The sequence below is a fragment of the Muntiacus reevesi genome, chromosome 2 (genome assembly GCF_963930625.1).
Source record: "Muntiacus reevesi chromosome 2, mMunRee1.1, whole genome shotgun sequence".
In the NCBI taxonomy this organism is placed as follows: domain Eukaryota; kingdom Metazoa; phylum Chordata; class Mammalia; order Artiodactyla; family Cervidae; genus Muntiacus; species Muntiacus reevesi.
In genome coordinates, this window is record NC_089250.1 from 266,831,603 (window position 1) to 266,848,185 (window position 16,583).

A 16,583-nucleotide genomic window follows, 5' to 3' on the forward strand; every position below is an offset into this window, starting at 1 on the left:
CATTGAAATTCTATAATAGCAATTGTTATTTTATGGGTCCCACCTTCTATTACCCAGTGGAGGACTTTAGGATTCAAGGTTTCCCACGTTCACACAATAAGCAAAAGGAAGAATGCCCACTTCTGAAATATTGACTCCAGAAGTAATTAAAGAAACATTTAGGCTCTATCATTTCCTGGTGGGCTTCAGTCAGCTAACATTAAGACCATCCAGGGCTTCTTTACCATATGGACTACTACAAATACTATAGTTTTGACTCTATGGATGTGACAGTTGGACCATAAAGAAGGCTGAGCCCCAAAGAATTGATGTTTTTGAATTGTGGTGCTTCTGTGCTGCAGAAGACTCTTGAGAGTCCCTTGGACAGCAAGGAGAGCAATCCAGTCAATCCTAAGGAAATCAACCCTGAATACTTATTGGAAGGACTGATCCTGAAGTTGAAGCTACAATACTTTGACCACCTGATGTGAAGAGCCGATCATTGGAAAAGACTCTGCTGCTGGGAAAGATTGAGGGCAAAAGGAGAAAGGGGTGTCAGAGGATGAGATGGTTAGATTGCATCACAGACTCAATAGACATGCATTTGAGCAAGGTCAGAGATAGTCGGTGACAGAGGACCCTGGCATGCTGCAGCTCATGGGGTCACAAAGTGTCGGACACAGCTTAGTGACTGAACAAGAACAACAATGATTTTTGGGTTATTTCTTGACCACTCTGTATGAAAGAAATGAAACACTATAAACATTTTTTGAAAGCTGGGCTACCACAGAGTGAATTAGGGGTACCCTGATAATTTTAACAGTCAGGTCCTCAAAGAAGCAGAAATTTGATCAATTGAGGCACCAGGATGAGATAACAGGTTTCATGTAATTACTCCCAGTCCTTCACATGTATGAGGACAGGAGAACAAATATCATTGTCCATATAGGATCCAGAAGTTTTTGATCATTATTTCCATGGGAACAGATCTTGAGGAAGGTCTGCCATCTTCTCCTGGAATAGTTTATCAAAGGTTTCAGCTTGGGCCACCGTGAAGTAATTTTTCCAGTCCCCGGTCACGCCTGACAAACGTAAAATAGAGGCTCATGTCAGATCTAGGGCTCAGTCTCAAGACTCCAATACATGTCTTCTAGATCTATTTATTTTAATTTATTGCTATAAGTAGTACACAACACATTCTTACCTGTTTTATTTTATTTATTTAAAAGAGTTTATTTATGTGTGGCTGTGCTGAATCTTTGTGCCGTGCACATCGCTCTCCAATTGCAGTGAGTGGGGGCTGCTCTCTAATTGCGGTGCGTGGGCTACTCTCGTTGCCGAGCACGTGCTCTAGAGCTTGGGCTGAGCAGTTGTGGTGCACGGGCTTAGTTGCCCGCAGCCAGTAGGCAACTAATCAAACCTGTGTCCCCTGCATTGTCAAGCAGATTCTTAACCACTAGACCATCAGGGAAGCCCTCGATCTATTTCCTTCTGTCTGCTTGACACGGAAATCCTAGTTAATATAGCAAAATAACCAATGGTTTGTTGTTTTCATATGCGTAGTGGTCATACTCATTTACACTTCTGCCTGCTTGGAACAATTTCCCCCCTTCTCTTCTCTCCCAGCTCATCTTGCGTGAAATTGATCAACAATAATACTGCTCTATTTTCTATAACAGATCTTGCCTGGTGGCTCAAATGGTGAAGAATCTGCTTGCAATGCAGGAGACCCAGGTTCAGTCCCTGGGTTGGGAAGAGCCCCTGGGGGAGGGCATGGCAACCCACTCGATTATTCTTGTCTGGAGACTCTCATAGACAGAGGAGCCTGGAAAGTTACAGTGCATGGGATCTGTAATAACCAGTGTCTACCCACTTTTCACAACTTCTGTTTCTACCACCTCCATCCAAGTCAACATCATTTCTCACCTGCATTATTGTATTTAGATGTCTCACTAATCTTCTCTGCTTTTTTTAGTTGTTTATTTGGTCATGCCATTATTTGTTTAGCAGCCAAATAACCAAGACATCAAGCAGAAACAATATTGTAACAAGTTCAATAAACTTCAAAATGGTCCACACCAAAACAAATGAACCTTAAAATAATAAACTTTCTCAAAAACCTGCAGCCCACATCAATACTCTAAAAAGAAATGCCCTGATAAGGGCTCACAAGAGACGATCTTAAGTGATGATCAATTTAAGTTGATAAATTCAAACAATCCCTACTCCCAATGGTTAGTGCCTTATTATAAGCCAAGAATAATCTCTGCATATTCTGATCCATTTTGAAGGCAGAACATTTTCTTTTACCTTTTCTCAAAAGTTCTCCATTCTTTTCTAAATACCGACCCTTCAGGAGGGAAGAATTGGACATATTGTTTTCTTTCATGGCCTGGAAAGAACTGTTTCTGAGGACTGAGTCCAGTTCTTCTGGTTCTAGTTTCTTGCCCAGGAATTGGCAGATCTTCTCCACAGTGCTCCTCGTGTCCTAAAAGAAGAGAAAATCTAAGAGATTATGTGAAAGAGCAAGAACGTAGAAAAGGAGATGAGGGGGAGGAGACAGCAGAGAGAGGAGGAGGAGAGCGGAGAGGAAAAGAGAAAAAATGAAAAGATGTGAGTAGGGATAGAGTTGGGGGAGTCCAGAGAGATTGAGAGATTGACATTGGCACATAGCCACTGTCAATACCAAGTAAAGAATAGGTAACTAACGAGAACCTACTGTGTGGCACAGAGAACTCCAGTCAATGCTCTGAGGTGACCTAAACGGGAAGGAAATACAAAAAAAAAAAAAAAAAAGAGGGGATATATGCCTAGGTATAGCTGATTCACTTTACTGTACAGTAGAAACTATATACTCTGTAAGGAACTATACTTCAATAAAATTTTTGAGAAATTTAAAAATGACTTAGAGAAAGGTTGAAAAAAATAGATGAAAGGACCATGATGGATTTCTCAGTATAGTTGAATTCAGGACACCTTAAAACAGCAAAATGCTGGGTTTCTAAAGAGACTTGGGAAGGGCTTCTAGACAATTATGATCAAGATTAGGCAAGAGAGTTTCAGGGAGAACCTGACAATAATATAAGGATTTGATTTCAAGTCTTGGCTATGTGCCCAAATAATGCTGTTTTTCACAGCTATCATTTGAATAACACAAGAGAGCTTTATCATATCTTATTTATTATGTCAAAACTTGGCTCATGATCTTCAGAGATTAAGATAAGAAAATGGATTTTATAACCAGAAAGGCTTTGCTTTGAATCAGACTTTCCTGTTAGAGCTATAATGCTGTAATTTTTTTCTTTATTCCATGAGCATTTCATATGGTCTACCAAGAAATGACACACGTTAAAAAAAATAATAAAACAACAATAACAACATGGAACAAAACAAAACAAAAATCCTAATGAAAACAAAAGAAAGGGCTTCCCTGATGGCTCAGTGGAAAAGATTCTTACTGCCAGTGCAGGAGACATGGGTTCGATCCCTGGTCCGGGAAGATCCCATGTACCTCGGAGCAATTCATCCATAGGGCATAACTATTGAGCCTGTGCTCTAGAATCCAGGCACTGCAACTGCTCAGCCTGCACGCCTGAGCCTGTGCTCCACAAGAGAAGCCACCGCAGTGAGAAGCCCACACACCGCAACAAAGAGTACCCCCCGCTCACCGCAGCTAGAGGAAGCCTGAGGACAGCCGTGAAGATCCAGCACAGCCAAAACATAAAATTCTTTCTTAAAAAAAGCCCTTCACCTTACAGTGAAACAGAAAACCACGTGCAGAAAGAGAGCAGGGAAATTTGAAGTGTCAACAAGAAATAAGGCAATGAAGACCAGGTATTGCTATTCTCACTCCTATTGACTGCAGGCTAAACTTTGAGAAGGTGGGAGACACAGGGGAATGGAGGGAAGGTGGGGGGAGTGCAGAGGGTGGTGAGAGAGTGTGCTGACTCTAAGAGCAAGAGTTACCCATTTCATCTCTTCATAGCTCAGTATCAGGAAGTTCTCCTTGTCTCTCATGGACATCCAGCCCCGAGTGTGGTCGAACCATGATCCAAATACCACTGCACGGAGGGGAGGCAGAAAGAGTGAGTAGATGACACACGGAATGAAAGCAGGGGTCCACACACTGAGTTCACTCTGTGGGCTCACTTGCTAGCACAATGCCGGGCACATTTACGCTTGTTATAACTGGTATCCACCACCATGCATTTGCCCTTTAACAAGCCTAATGCCTTTGGAGCAGGTTTTGTATAAAGGTTTCCAGGGTCTGTAAGGAAATCTTTTCCAGTGAATCATGTGGTCTGAGAAGTGGCATTTTTTTTTGGGCGGGGGGTGGGGGGCTAATATGTCCAGCCTTTAGGTATTTTTGCTTGTTAGGTACATTCTGACAATACTTTTTTTCCCCTGTCTGTCATCTTTCCTTCATTGTTGCTGTTGGAATTATTTCTTGGGAAACCAACTCGGTATCCCAAGACAGGAAATAGCTTCAGTATTGCAGTGCACACACTTAGTTGCCTCATGGCATGTGGGATTTTCCCAGACCAGGGGTCGAACCCGTGTCCCCTGCCTTGGCAGGCAGATTCTGGACCACTGGACCACCAGGGAACTCCTGCTGCTCTTTTTCTGAAAGAGTAGCTTGAAGCAAAGCAGGAGATACGGCTGAAGAGTTCACTCAGGAGCAGTTCAATAAAAAATATGACCTCGATGTGATACTAGATTCATCACACAGTTTTTAGAAAAACTGCAACACTTCAAGTATCTGAGAATGCTTAGAAGTTCTGCGTAATTATAAGCATAGAGGGCTTTCCCTGGTGGCCCAGTGGCTAAGACTCTGTGCTCCGATTCAGGGGGCCAGGGTTCTACCCCTGGTCAGGGAACTAGATCCCACATGCTGCAATGAAAGAACCCACAAGCCACAACTAAGATGGAAGAATCTGCCTGCCACAACTAAGATGGAAGGATTCACATTCCACACCTAAGACCTGATGTAGACAAATAAATAATTAATTAACTTTAAAAAAGTATAGAGGTCGTGGGTGTGTGCGTGCTAAGTCACTACAGTCCTGTCCAACTCTCTGCGACCCCAGGGACTGTAGCCTGCCAGGCTCCTCTGTCCACGGGATTTTCCTGGCAAGAACACTGGAGTGGGTTGTCATGCCCTCCTCCAGGAGATCTTCCCGACCCAGGGACAGAACCTGTATCTCCTGCATCTCCTGTATTACAGTCAGATTCTTTACCTACTGAGCCACCTGGGAAGCCCATAAAGGCCCTGGGGTAATGCATACAGTTTTTAGACACAGAGGACAAGAGAATTAAGGGACTTTTCGAAAGATGCACACGTAAATGGTGGAAAGTCAGGACTGTGTTGTCCAGGAGGCCAACAAAAGCTGCCTTTCAGAAAGTCTCGTGACTTTCACAAATTTAGGAGAGTACAGGAGAAGAATATGAGTGCTTTGTGTTAGTATTAGGTCATGGAGACTCAGAAAATAGCTAGGATAGCTTCTGATGGGGCAAACAAAAAGGCTGGTTGAAGTTCTTCTGCTTTATAAGATAGTATGTGGATTTAGAAAATTTGGGTTCCAGTGGTGATGGAACCCTATACCCATGCATTGGTTAGATGTAGAGACATCAAGTTGGGTAAAAAAAATGAAAAGAGGTCTGATGAAGGACTCTGACAACTCCCAACTTTCATATTTTACATTCACTCACCATTTCCTTGGATGAACCATTCAAAGTATTGTTCCAGTGACTGTGGTTTCTTAACCAATTTTGCACTCCTCCAGAAAAAATAACCAGACACTAAAACATCTCTGGGATTTCTGATGAGGTAGATCACCTTAAAGAGAAAAATTGGATCATGAAAAATCAATACTTATTTTCCAACCTTGATCGTCATAAAAATGTTGAAAAAACCAATTCCTAGAAAGTTCCCTTTAAATATCAATGGATTATTTTAATAAATTAGTTATTACATTCATTAATCAAATATGCATTTTAAAGTTCTTGTGAACTAGTCACTGGACCAATAGCGAAGCCCTAACTAAGGAAGAGGAAAGCACTGTTCTTTCCCTCGGATATTATAGACTAAAGAATCTGCCTGTCATTGCGAGAGATGCTAGAGGCATGGGTTCAATCCTTGGGTTGGGATCCAATCCAATTGAACCATGGTTGGTTCAATCCACGGGTTCAATCCATGGGTTCCCTGAGAAGGAAATGGCAACCCAATCAAGTATTCTTGCTTAGCGAATCTCATGGATAGAGGAGCTCGGTGGGTTACAGTCCATGGGGTTGCAAAAAGTCGGACATGACTTAGCATGCACCCACAATGGGAAGCACAGGAAGATTTTAATATGTCACTGATATTATATTTGCATACTATAGTTTAAAGATTACTAATAGAATAGATGAACAAATCATGAGATCCTTAGAGACACACAGCAATATTTATCTGTACATACACAACATCATGAATGAATCTCCCCCCAGTCATGGAGGGGGAAAGTCATGGAGGTTTGACTCATTGAATCACTGACCTGTGAGCTGGATCTAGGCAAATGAAGGCACCCAACCCATCCTCCTTATATGTTCATATAAGGAGTGTGTTCCACTTGACTTCTCTGCAGCAGAAGCTGCCCAAGGAGAGAGCCTTGAGACTGTAATGTGGTATTGAAACAATGGGGATCCTGTACATGTTTCAAGCCAGGTAAAGTCTCTATAAAAACTTTTAAGATGGGGTGGGCAAGTACACAAAGCTACTCATCTTGTGGCTGCCTAAGACAGACCTCATGAGTAAGTTCCCTTGCTTATTTTTAAAAACAATTTTATTGATTTATTTTGGTATGTGCTGGGTCTCTGTTGCTGTGTCGGCTTTCTCGTTGCAGTACATGGGTTTCTCATTGCATTGGCTTCTCTTGTTGCTGATCACAGGCTCTAGGGCATGTGGGTTTCAATCGTTTCAGTTCCCAGGCCCCAGATCACAGGCTCAGTAGTTGTGGCTCATGGGTTTAATTGTTCCTCAGCACGTGGGATCCCCCTTGACCAGGGGTCGGACCCATGTTTCCTGGGTTAGTAAGCAGATTCTTTACCACTGAGCCACCAGGAGAGCCCCTCCCTTGCTTATTAAACCTGCCACCTACCAATTTGGAATGGTCTGTCTCTTTCTTACTGGTCTATCCCTGCCCTCTGTATGTGGAGTCCAGTTTCATATTATACCCAGCCAATTCCTGAGGACGTTGTGTACCAACAATTATCTTGAGTGAAAGAAGTCAAATGTTCGGGCTTCCCTGGTGACTCAGCGATAAAGAATGTGCCTGCCAATGCAAGAGACAGGAGTCTGATCTCTGGTCTGGGAAGATCCCACATGCTTCAGACAGTTAAGACCGTGTGCCACAACTATTGAGCTTGGGCCCTAGAGCCCGATACCCCACCTACTGAAGCCCAAGCGCCCTGGAGCCCGAGCTCTGCAACAGGAGATGCCACTTCAATGAGAAGCCCAAGCACTGCACCTGGAGAGTGGTCCCTGCTTTTGGCAACTAGTAAAAAGCCCGAGCAAAAGCAAAGACTCAGCATAGCTAAAAATTAAAAAAAAAATTTTTTTAAAGACTCCGGAAAAACAGATATTAAAAAGAAGTCAGATGTTCATGTGATATGAGTCTATGTACATGAAGCTCAAGAACAAGTATAGGGTGAGTAGTCAAAAGGGAGTGGTTACCTCTGTGGGTGGGCATTGACTAGGGCAGTGTGTGGGGAAATATTCTTGGGGAGGAGAAATGTTCTAAATCAGGGTTCTGGAAGAAAGTTTCCAAGTTAGCTACGTATGTAGAGATTGAACAAGCTAATCCTTAAGATTAGTGTATGCATACAGACACACACACACGCAAGAATACTTGGCATTTCAAATTCTGAATCACATCTCTATTCGGTGTCAGCTTTCTTTGTGACATTATTCTAGGCCCTTGGGCTTCTCTTGTGGCTCAGCTGGTAAAGATCCACCTGTAATGTGGGAAACCTGGGTTTGATCCCTGGTTGGGAAGTTTCCCTGAAGAAGGGAAAGACTACCCACTCCAGTATCCTGGCCTGGAGAATTGCATGGAGGGTATAGTCCATGGGGTCACAAAGAGTCAGACATGACTAAGTGACTTTCACTCATCTCTCTCTAAACTTCAGTTTCCCTGTACAGGCATTTCACAAACACCGGTCAGTCTCATATAAATAGGTTGATTTTAAATAATCTTAGAAAATGATGGGTGAAAAAAAAAACTTAATTGTGCTGTGACATACTGAAATTTCAAAAAAGGTGGATATCATTCAAAGTTTCACAATCTCTTTTTTAAATTGAAGTATATTGGTCAAGAACCTGCCTGCAGTGCAAAAGATACAGGAGATTCGTGTTCCATCCCTGGGTTGGGAAGACCCCTGAAGAAGGACATGGGAACTCACTCCAGGATTCTTGCCTGGAAAATCCCATAGACAGAGGAGTCTAGGGGGCAACAGTCCATGGGGTTGCAAAAGAGTTGGACACAACTGAAAGAAAGTGAAAATGCAGTCGCTTAGTCATGTCCAACTCTTTGCAACCACATGGACTGTAGCCCACCAGGCTCCTCCATCCATGGAATTTTCCAGGCAAGAATATTAGAGTGAGTTGCCATTTCCTTCTCCAAGGGATCTTCCTGACCCAGAGATCAAACCCGGGTCTCCTGAACTGCAGGGAGACACTTATCATCTGAGCCACCACAGAAACCTGAACACAACTGAGCACACACACAATTATTTTTTAGAGCAACAAAGGTTGGTTTGTTGTTGTTGTTGTTTAGTCGCTCAGTCTTGTCCGACTCTTTGTGACCCCATGGATTGCAGTATGCCTTGCAACCCCGCTCTTCATCTCCCAAGCTTGCTGAAACTCATGTCCATTGAGTCAGTGATGACATCCAACCATCTCGTCCCCTGTCATCCCCTTTACCTCCTGTTTTCAATCTTTCCAGTATCAGGGTCTCTTCTAATGAGTCAGCTCTTCACATTAAGGTGGCCAAAGTATTGGCGCTTCAGCTTCAGTGTCAGTCCTTCTAAAGAATATTCAAGATTGATTTCCTTTAGGATTGACTGGTTTGATCTCCTTGCAGTTCAAGGGACTCTCAACAGTCTTATCCAGCACTGCAGTTTAAAAGCATCAATTCTTTGGTGTTCAGCCTTCTTTATGGTCCAAATCTCAAATTCATACATGACTACTGGAAAAACCATAGCTTTGACCTTTGTCAGCAAAGTAATGTCTCTGCATTTTAATATGCTGTCTAGGTGGGTCATAGTTTTTTGTTTTTTGTTTTTTTTTGCAAGGAGCAAGTGTCTTTTAATTTGATGGTTGCAATCACCATCTGCAGTGATTTTGGAGCACAAGAAAATAAAGCCTATCACTATTTCCATTGTTTCCCCATCTATTTGCCATGAACTGATGGGACTGGACATATATTTCTGCATTATTGACTCCACCAAAGCCTTCTCTGTGTGGATCACAACAAACTGTGAAAAATTCTTCAAGAGATGGGGATATCAGACCACCTGACCTGCCTACTGAGAAATCTGTATGCAGGTCAAGAAGCAACAGTTAGAACTGGACATGGAAAAACAGACTGGTTCCAAATCGGGAAAGGAGTGTATCAAGGCTGTATATTGTCAGCCTGCTTATTTAACTTATATGCAGAGAACATCATGAGAAATGCTGGGCTGGATGAAGCACAAGCTGGAATCAAGATTTCCGGGAGAAAGATCAATAACCTCAGATATGCAAATGACACCACCCTAATGGCAGAAAGTGAAGAAGAACTAAACAGCCTCTTGATGAAAGTGAAAGAGGAGAGTGAAAAAGTTGGCTTAAAACTCAACAATCAGAAAATTAAGAACATGGCATCTGGCCCCATTACGTCATGAAAAATAGATGGGGAAACAATAGAAACAGTGAAAGACTTTATTTTTTTGGGCTCCAAAAAAAATGCAGATGTTGACTGCAGTCACGGAATTAAAAAATGCTTGCTCCTTGGAAGAAATTTATGATCAACCTAGACAGCATATTAAAAAGCACAGTCATGATGTTGCCAACAAGATCCGTCTAGTCAAACTATGGTTTTTTCCATTAGTCATGTGTGGATGTGAGAGTAGGACAATAAAGAAAGCTGAGCACCAGGGAATTAATGCTTTTGAACTGTGGTGTTGGAGAAGACTCTTGAGAGTCCCTTGGGCAGCAAGGAGATCCAACCAGTCCATCCTAAAGGAAATCAGTCCTGAATATTCAATGGAAGGAAAATGATGCTGAAGCTGAAACTCCAATGTTTTGTTCACTTGATGGGAAGAACTTACTCACTGGAAAAGACCCTGATGCTGGGAAAGATTGAAGGCAGGAGGAGAAGGGGATGACAGAGGATGAGATGGTTGGATGGCATCACCGACTCAATGGACATGAGTTTGAGTAAACTCTGGGAGTTGGTGATGGACAGGGAGGCTTGGCGTGCTGTTGTCTATGGGGTTGCAAAGAGTCGGACATGACTGAGCAACTGAACTGAACTGATGGGACTGAACTGAACTGAATGAATCAAAAAATGACTCATTTTTTGAATGTTGAGTTTTAAGCCAGCTTTTTCACTCTCCTCTTTCATTTTCACCAAGAGGCTCTTTAGTTCTTTTTCGTTTTCTACCATCAGGGTGCTGTCATCTGCATATCTGAGTTTACTATTATTTCTTATGGCAATCTTGATTCCAATTGTTCTTCATCCTGCTGGCATTTCACATGATGCACTCTGCACACAAGTCAAATAAGCAGGGTGACAATATACAGCCTTGACATTCTCTTGTCCGGATTTGGAACCAGTCTGTTGTTCCACATCCAGTTCTAACTGTTGCTTCTTGACCTGCATACAGATTTCTCAGGAGGCAGGTCAGGTGGTCTGATACTCCCATCTCTTGAAGAATTTTTCACAGTTTGTTGTGATCCACATGGTCAAAGGCTTTAGTGTAGTCCATGAAGCAGAAGTAGATGTGTTTCTGGAATTCTCTTGCTTTTTTATGATCCAACAGATGTTAGCAATTTGATCTCTGGTTACTCTGGCTTTCTCAATACAGCTTGAACATCGAGAAGTTCTCGGTTCATGTACTGTTGACCCCTGGCTTGGAGAACTTTGAGCATTACTTTACTAGCATGTGAAATGAGTGCAGTTGTGCAGTAGGTTGAACCTTCTTTGGCAAAGGAGTGTTACCTAGGGTATAATACAGTTATAAATTCTAGTTAGGCTTTAAATGTAAGGTTTGGGTATTATGGTTTCTCTTTGTCTCTGGTTTATATCTGGCTTATAGAACCTCTGGAATGCTTTATACCTTGTAGTTAGTATGGCTGTGGTGTGCACAAGCAGAATCTCAGGCCCCACCACATACCTACTGAACACAATTGTATTTCAAACAGATCTTCAACTGGTTGCCAGGTAAGTTAAAGTTTAATGAGTATTGATCAAGCCTATCTTGACTATGTGCACTGACCTTGGCCTTGGACTTGAAGAAAGACCTGGGGAAGAGTTGGACAGGGAGGTGAGAAGTGATGAAACGTGGGCCTTCCTTATCTTTTAGTAGATTATACCCCCTGAAAGCCTCTGCCCAAGGGGCGTGCTCTCCAATGGGCACAGATTGGATCCACTTGGGATCCCCCTTAGAATGAATCAGGCAGACAGTTTCTATCAACCAGTTCGTTCCTAGATAAAGGAAAAACATAGTCATTCTGTGCTTAATTGCTCAGTCGCGTCCAGCTCTTTTCGACCTCCTGGACTGTAGCCCCCCCAGACACCCCTGTCCATGGAGATTCTCCAGGCAAGAATACTAGAGTGGGTTGCCATTTCTTTCTCTGGTGAGCCATTTTAATCTGACTTAAAAAATTCTCATAAAGTATAGAGATCATCCAAGGCACCATCTTAACCATTTTCAGGAGTACATTTCAGTTGGGTTAAGTATATTTACACTGTTGTGTAACCGACCTCCAGAACTTTCTCATCATGCAAAACCGAAACTTTGGACCCATTATGTAACAACTCTCCATTTTCCCCTCTTTCCAGTCCCTGTCAGTCTCAGGCAACCATTCTGCTTTCAGTTTCTGATAACCTCATTTACGTGGCATCATACAGTGTCTCACTTATTTGTCTTAGGGTAATGTCTTCATAGTTTATCCATGTTGTCAACTGAGTCAGAACTTCGTTCCTTTTTAAGGTTGAATAGTGTTCTATTATATGCAGCTACTACATTTTGTTTCATCTATCAGTGGACATTTGGGTTGCTTCCACCATCTGGATATTTAATAAATCCTGTGATACGTTATGTTCCCATTGCCCTTGACTTTTCACTACCACACCACTTCTAAGGTCATCAGTCTTCCTTCTTGCCCAATCACAGTCCCTCAATGACCCTACCCCTCACAAATATATGATTCACATCCTTTCTGTCCCTTGGATTTGTCAGGCTTTTTTCCAATTCTTGACCATGATCCATGCTGATACCTTTATCAGAAACTATCCCTTCTTGCAAAATCATTTCACATTCATCCCTTTTATCTCAATATAGATGTCATATCTTCCACTTTTTTGTTTTTGGCTGAGATAATTGTGTTTTACTCCCTGCCCTCCCCCCTTGATTATAACTAACAAATGAAATTGTATATATTTAACATTGTCAGTTCAAAAGCAGTAGGGTCAACATAGCAATACTAAGCTCTCCATTGCCCCATTATATTATACAAGTAACTTGATAAGCCTTGTTGCTAGCAGGGAGCTTATGGTCTCTTTAATACAAAGCAAAAATATTAAGACAAGAAGAATAACATATACTTTACATAGAAATGCACGTGACGTATTTTTAAAATATGATTTATATAAATATCAAGGAAAATAAATATGGTTTAAAGTTAAAAAAAAAAAAGAATGTAGGCCTCCCCTGGTAGTTAAGAATCTGCCTGCCAATGCAAGAGGCACAGGTGCCACCCTTGGTCCAGGAAGACTCCACCTGCAAGTATGTGTACCACAATGACTGAGCCCCATGCTACATCCACTGAAGCTCTAGAGTCTGTGCTCCACAACAAGAGAAGCTGCCCACCGCAACTAGAGAGTAGCCCACTCAGCCATGAAGATCCAGCACAGCCAACAATAAGTCATAATAATAATCAAAAGGTAAAAATCAAAATTCTTGAAAAAAAGAATGTATATCTTTAAGGTGTACATGTTAATTTGATATATGTACACACTGTGAGGGATTCACCATGGCTCAGTGGTAAAGAATCCACCTGTCATTGTAGGAGGCTCGATCCCTGGGTCGGGAAGATGCCCTGGAGAAGAAAATGACAACCCATTCCAGTATTCTTGTCTGGAGAATCCCAAAGACAGAGGAGCCTTGTGAGGTACAGTCCACGGGGTCCCAAAAGAGTTGGATATGACTTATCGACTAAACAACACCACCACCACATTGTGAAATGACCACCACAGCCAAACTAATTAACATATACATCATCTCACATAATTACCTCCCTCCCTGATTTCTTCTATAGACTTCCCTGGCCATCCATCTCCTTCCACCACTCTCTGCATACACCTGAATCTGCCTTGTGATTCACTCCCGTGGGTCCCCCTGATGCCTTAGATTATCCCTCTGAGCACTCAGCTTATTGTGTAACTGCCTGTCTAGATCCTTTTTCTCTGAAAGCTAGTGGCTGTTATTGTTCAGTCGTTCCATCATCTCCGACTTTTTGTGACCCCGTGAACTGCAGCATGCCAGGCTTCCCAGTCCTCCAATACACCCCAGAGTTTGCTCAAACTCATGTCCACTGAGTCAGTGATGCCATCCAACCATCTCATCCTCTGTTGCCCCCTTCTCCTGCCCTCAATCTTTCCCAGCATGAGGGTCATTTCCAATGAGTCAGCTCTTCAGCAATATCAGTGGACATTTCTATTCAGAAAGTATTCTGCCTGTCTGTTGAATGAATGAGGAAGCAATCCTCAGCATCTGGTCCTGCTTTCTTACCTGATTTGGGGTAAGTCAGCAGTAAGACATCCTCATCTTTAATAATAAAATTCTCCTGCACCTCTCTCAGGTGTTCAGATGGGAATCCCATGCTCGGGAAGGGTATCCCTTCAAACCACACACACTGTCCTGTCATGACAATGAGATCTTTGTACCTCTTGTGGGTGTTTCAGCCTTAGTATAGCCACTGTTGGGCTGGGAGATCCGTTTTACAGTCAACATCAAACAATCATTAATCTTTCCCTGTTCACTGAAGTTTGTGCCTATTGATGAAAAGAGAAGGTCACAAGACTGACAATATTGGGTAATCGTGAAGTCATTCAGAGAACATTCTGGAGTAACCTGAGTTTGACGTCATGGGAGGAAACCAGGAGTTTAGTAACAAGATGGAGGGTGCAGACATGTGGTGAATTAAGAAAATATATTTTATTTTATTATTTTTTTCCTGATTCACTTTGATAAGTTTTGTCTTTTAAAATATATGTATTTATTTTTTTGGCTGCTATGAGTCTTCATTGCTGTGTACAGGCTTTCTCTAGTTTCAGCCAGCAGGGATTACTCTCTTGTTGAGGAGCACGGGCTCTAGTCTGCTGGGCTGAATATGTGGCCCAGGGGCTCAGTTGCCCCAAGGCATGTGGAAACTTTCCAGACAAGGTATCGAACCTTTTTCCCCTGCGTTGGAAGACAGAATCCTAACAACTGTACCACCAGGATAGCCTGAAAAAATATTTTAAATAATCTTTATTATTATTTTCTACAACATTTTTACATGTATAGGAAAATGGTAAAGATAGTATAGAAAATTCTGATAGTCCATATTTTATTCAGACTTCCTTAGTTTTACCTAATTTCCTTTCTCTGTTCTAAGATTCTGGCCCAGACACTACATTACATTGGGTCTTCATGTCTCCTTATGTCTCTCTTGGCTGTGACAATTTGTCAGACTTTCCTTGTCTTTGATGGCTTTGACAGTTTTGAGGATGACAGGTCAGATATTTTGGAGAAGGTTCCTCTCTTGGGGTGTACTCCATGTTTTCCTGATAATTAGACTGGGTTTTTGGGTTTTGGAGGCAATGATTGTGGAGGTAAAATACTATTATAGTCCTAACATTTCAAGGACTTTCACTATCAACTTGACAACTCACCATTGACCTTGATCACTTGGCCGAGGTAATGTTTGTTAGATTTCCCCACAGTAAATTTACTCTCTCCCCCGCCCACCCTTTTTTTTGTTTGTTTTTGGCCATGCCAGGATGTATGTGGCATCTTAGTTCCCTGATTAGGGATTGAATTCCATGCACCTTGATTTGGAAGCTTAATGTCTTAACCACTGGACTGCCAGAGAAGTCTCTTGCTTGCTTCCTTCCGTTTTTGGGGAGGGGGCATATATTTAAAACGTGAAGTCTAGACCTGAAGGTATTAATGAGAACATATTGTGTAAACTCTAATTGAGGAAGCTGTACAAAATAATTGTCTGGTACCATTCAAATTATCAAATTATTATTTAAAGAAAAAAACCCCAAGAAAAGAAAAGCTGAGGATATGGTCCAGAGAAAGGAGAAGGGAGAATGTAAACTAAATCCTAGATTGAATACTAGGCCACAGAAAGTGCTATCATTTTATTGTTGAGACAGCTGGCCACATTTGATTGCACAATGTCGATTAGATAATAACATTGCATCAATACTAAATTCCTTGGTTTCTATCATTTTTCTGAGATTATAAAGGAAATATCTGTGGTCTTAGAAAATATTCCCTGAAGTTTGGAGGGATAAAAGGAAATGATATCAGTAACTTTTTCTCAAGTGGTTAAAAAAGTTAATATTATCCATGAGAGGGAAAGAAATGAGAACATAATCTAGCAAATGTTGGAAAACATTACCACTGGTGAATCTGTGTGAATTATGTACAAGATTTTTTGTGTATTTCTGATAAGATTTCTCTAAGTTTGAAGATAATTAAAAATAAAAGTAAAAACTAAATAAAAAGACATAGTAACAAGAAGCTGGAGGGAAATTGAGAAACCATGGACTGACATCTCTCTCTCTCTTTTTTTTTTTTCCCTAAATTTTTTATTTTGTATTGGGGTTGGGAAGATCCCCTAGAGAGGGGAATGGCAACCCACTCCAGTATTCTTGCCTGGAGACATGGACAGAGCAGCCTGGAGGGTTACAGTTTATGGGATTGCAAAAAGTTAGACAGACATGGCTGAGCGACTAACACTATACTATAACTGATTAAGGAACAACATTGTGCTAGTTTTAGGTGAACAACAATCTCTCTCTTTTTTTTAATAGCAATCTAATTAAAAATTTTTAGAAAATCTCTGGCTGCACTGCGTAGCCCATGGGATATTAATTCCCTGATCAGGGGTTGAACTTACATCTCCTGCTTTGGAAGCTCAGAGCTTTAACCACTGGACCACCAGGGCAGCCCCTGAAATCTCCCTCTTTGAACATAGGAGTGAAGAACTTGCTTTAGACTCACAGGTTGTGGGGTTGAATTTATATTATACCTACATGGACTACAGGAGGCAGTTCTTGTTTGCCATTTAATCATAAACATTTTGC

General features: G+C 41.7%; 1 protein-coding gene across 1 annotated transcript; it reads right to left on the reverse strand.

Moving 5' to 3' along the window:
* Positions 1–781: 781 nt before the first annotated feature.
* LOC136158849 (sulfotransferase 2A1-like) lies at positions 782–14,149 on the reverse strand. Its single transcript, XM_065920678.1, has 6 exons — positions 14,014–14,149; positions 11,497–11,705; positions 5,689–5,815; positions 3,946–4,040; positions 2,290–2,467; positions 782–1,061 (listed from the first exon to the last, which is right to left on the reverse strand). Exons 1-6 carry the CDS (start codon positions 14,147–14,149, stop codon positions 949–951), a joined length of 858 nt encoding a protein of 285 aa, XP_065776750.1. The 3' UTR covers positions 782–948.
* Between the last annotated feature and the right edge of the window lie 2,434 nt (positions 14,150–16,583).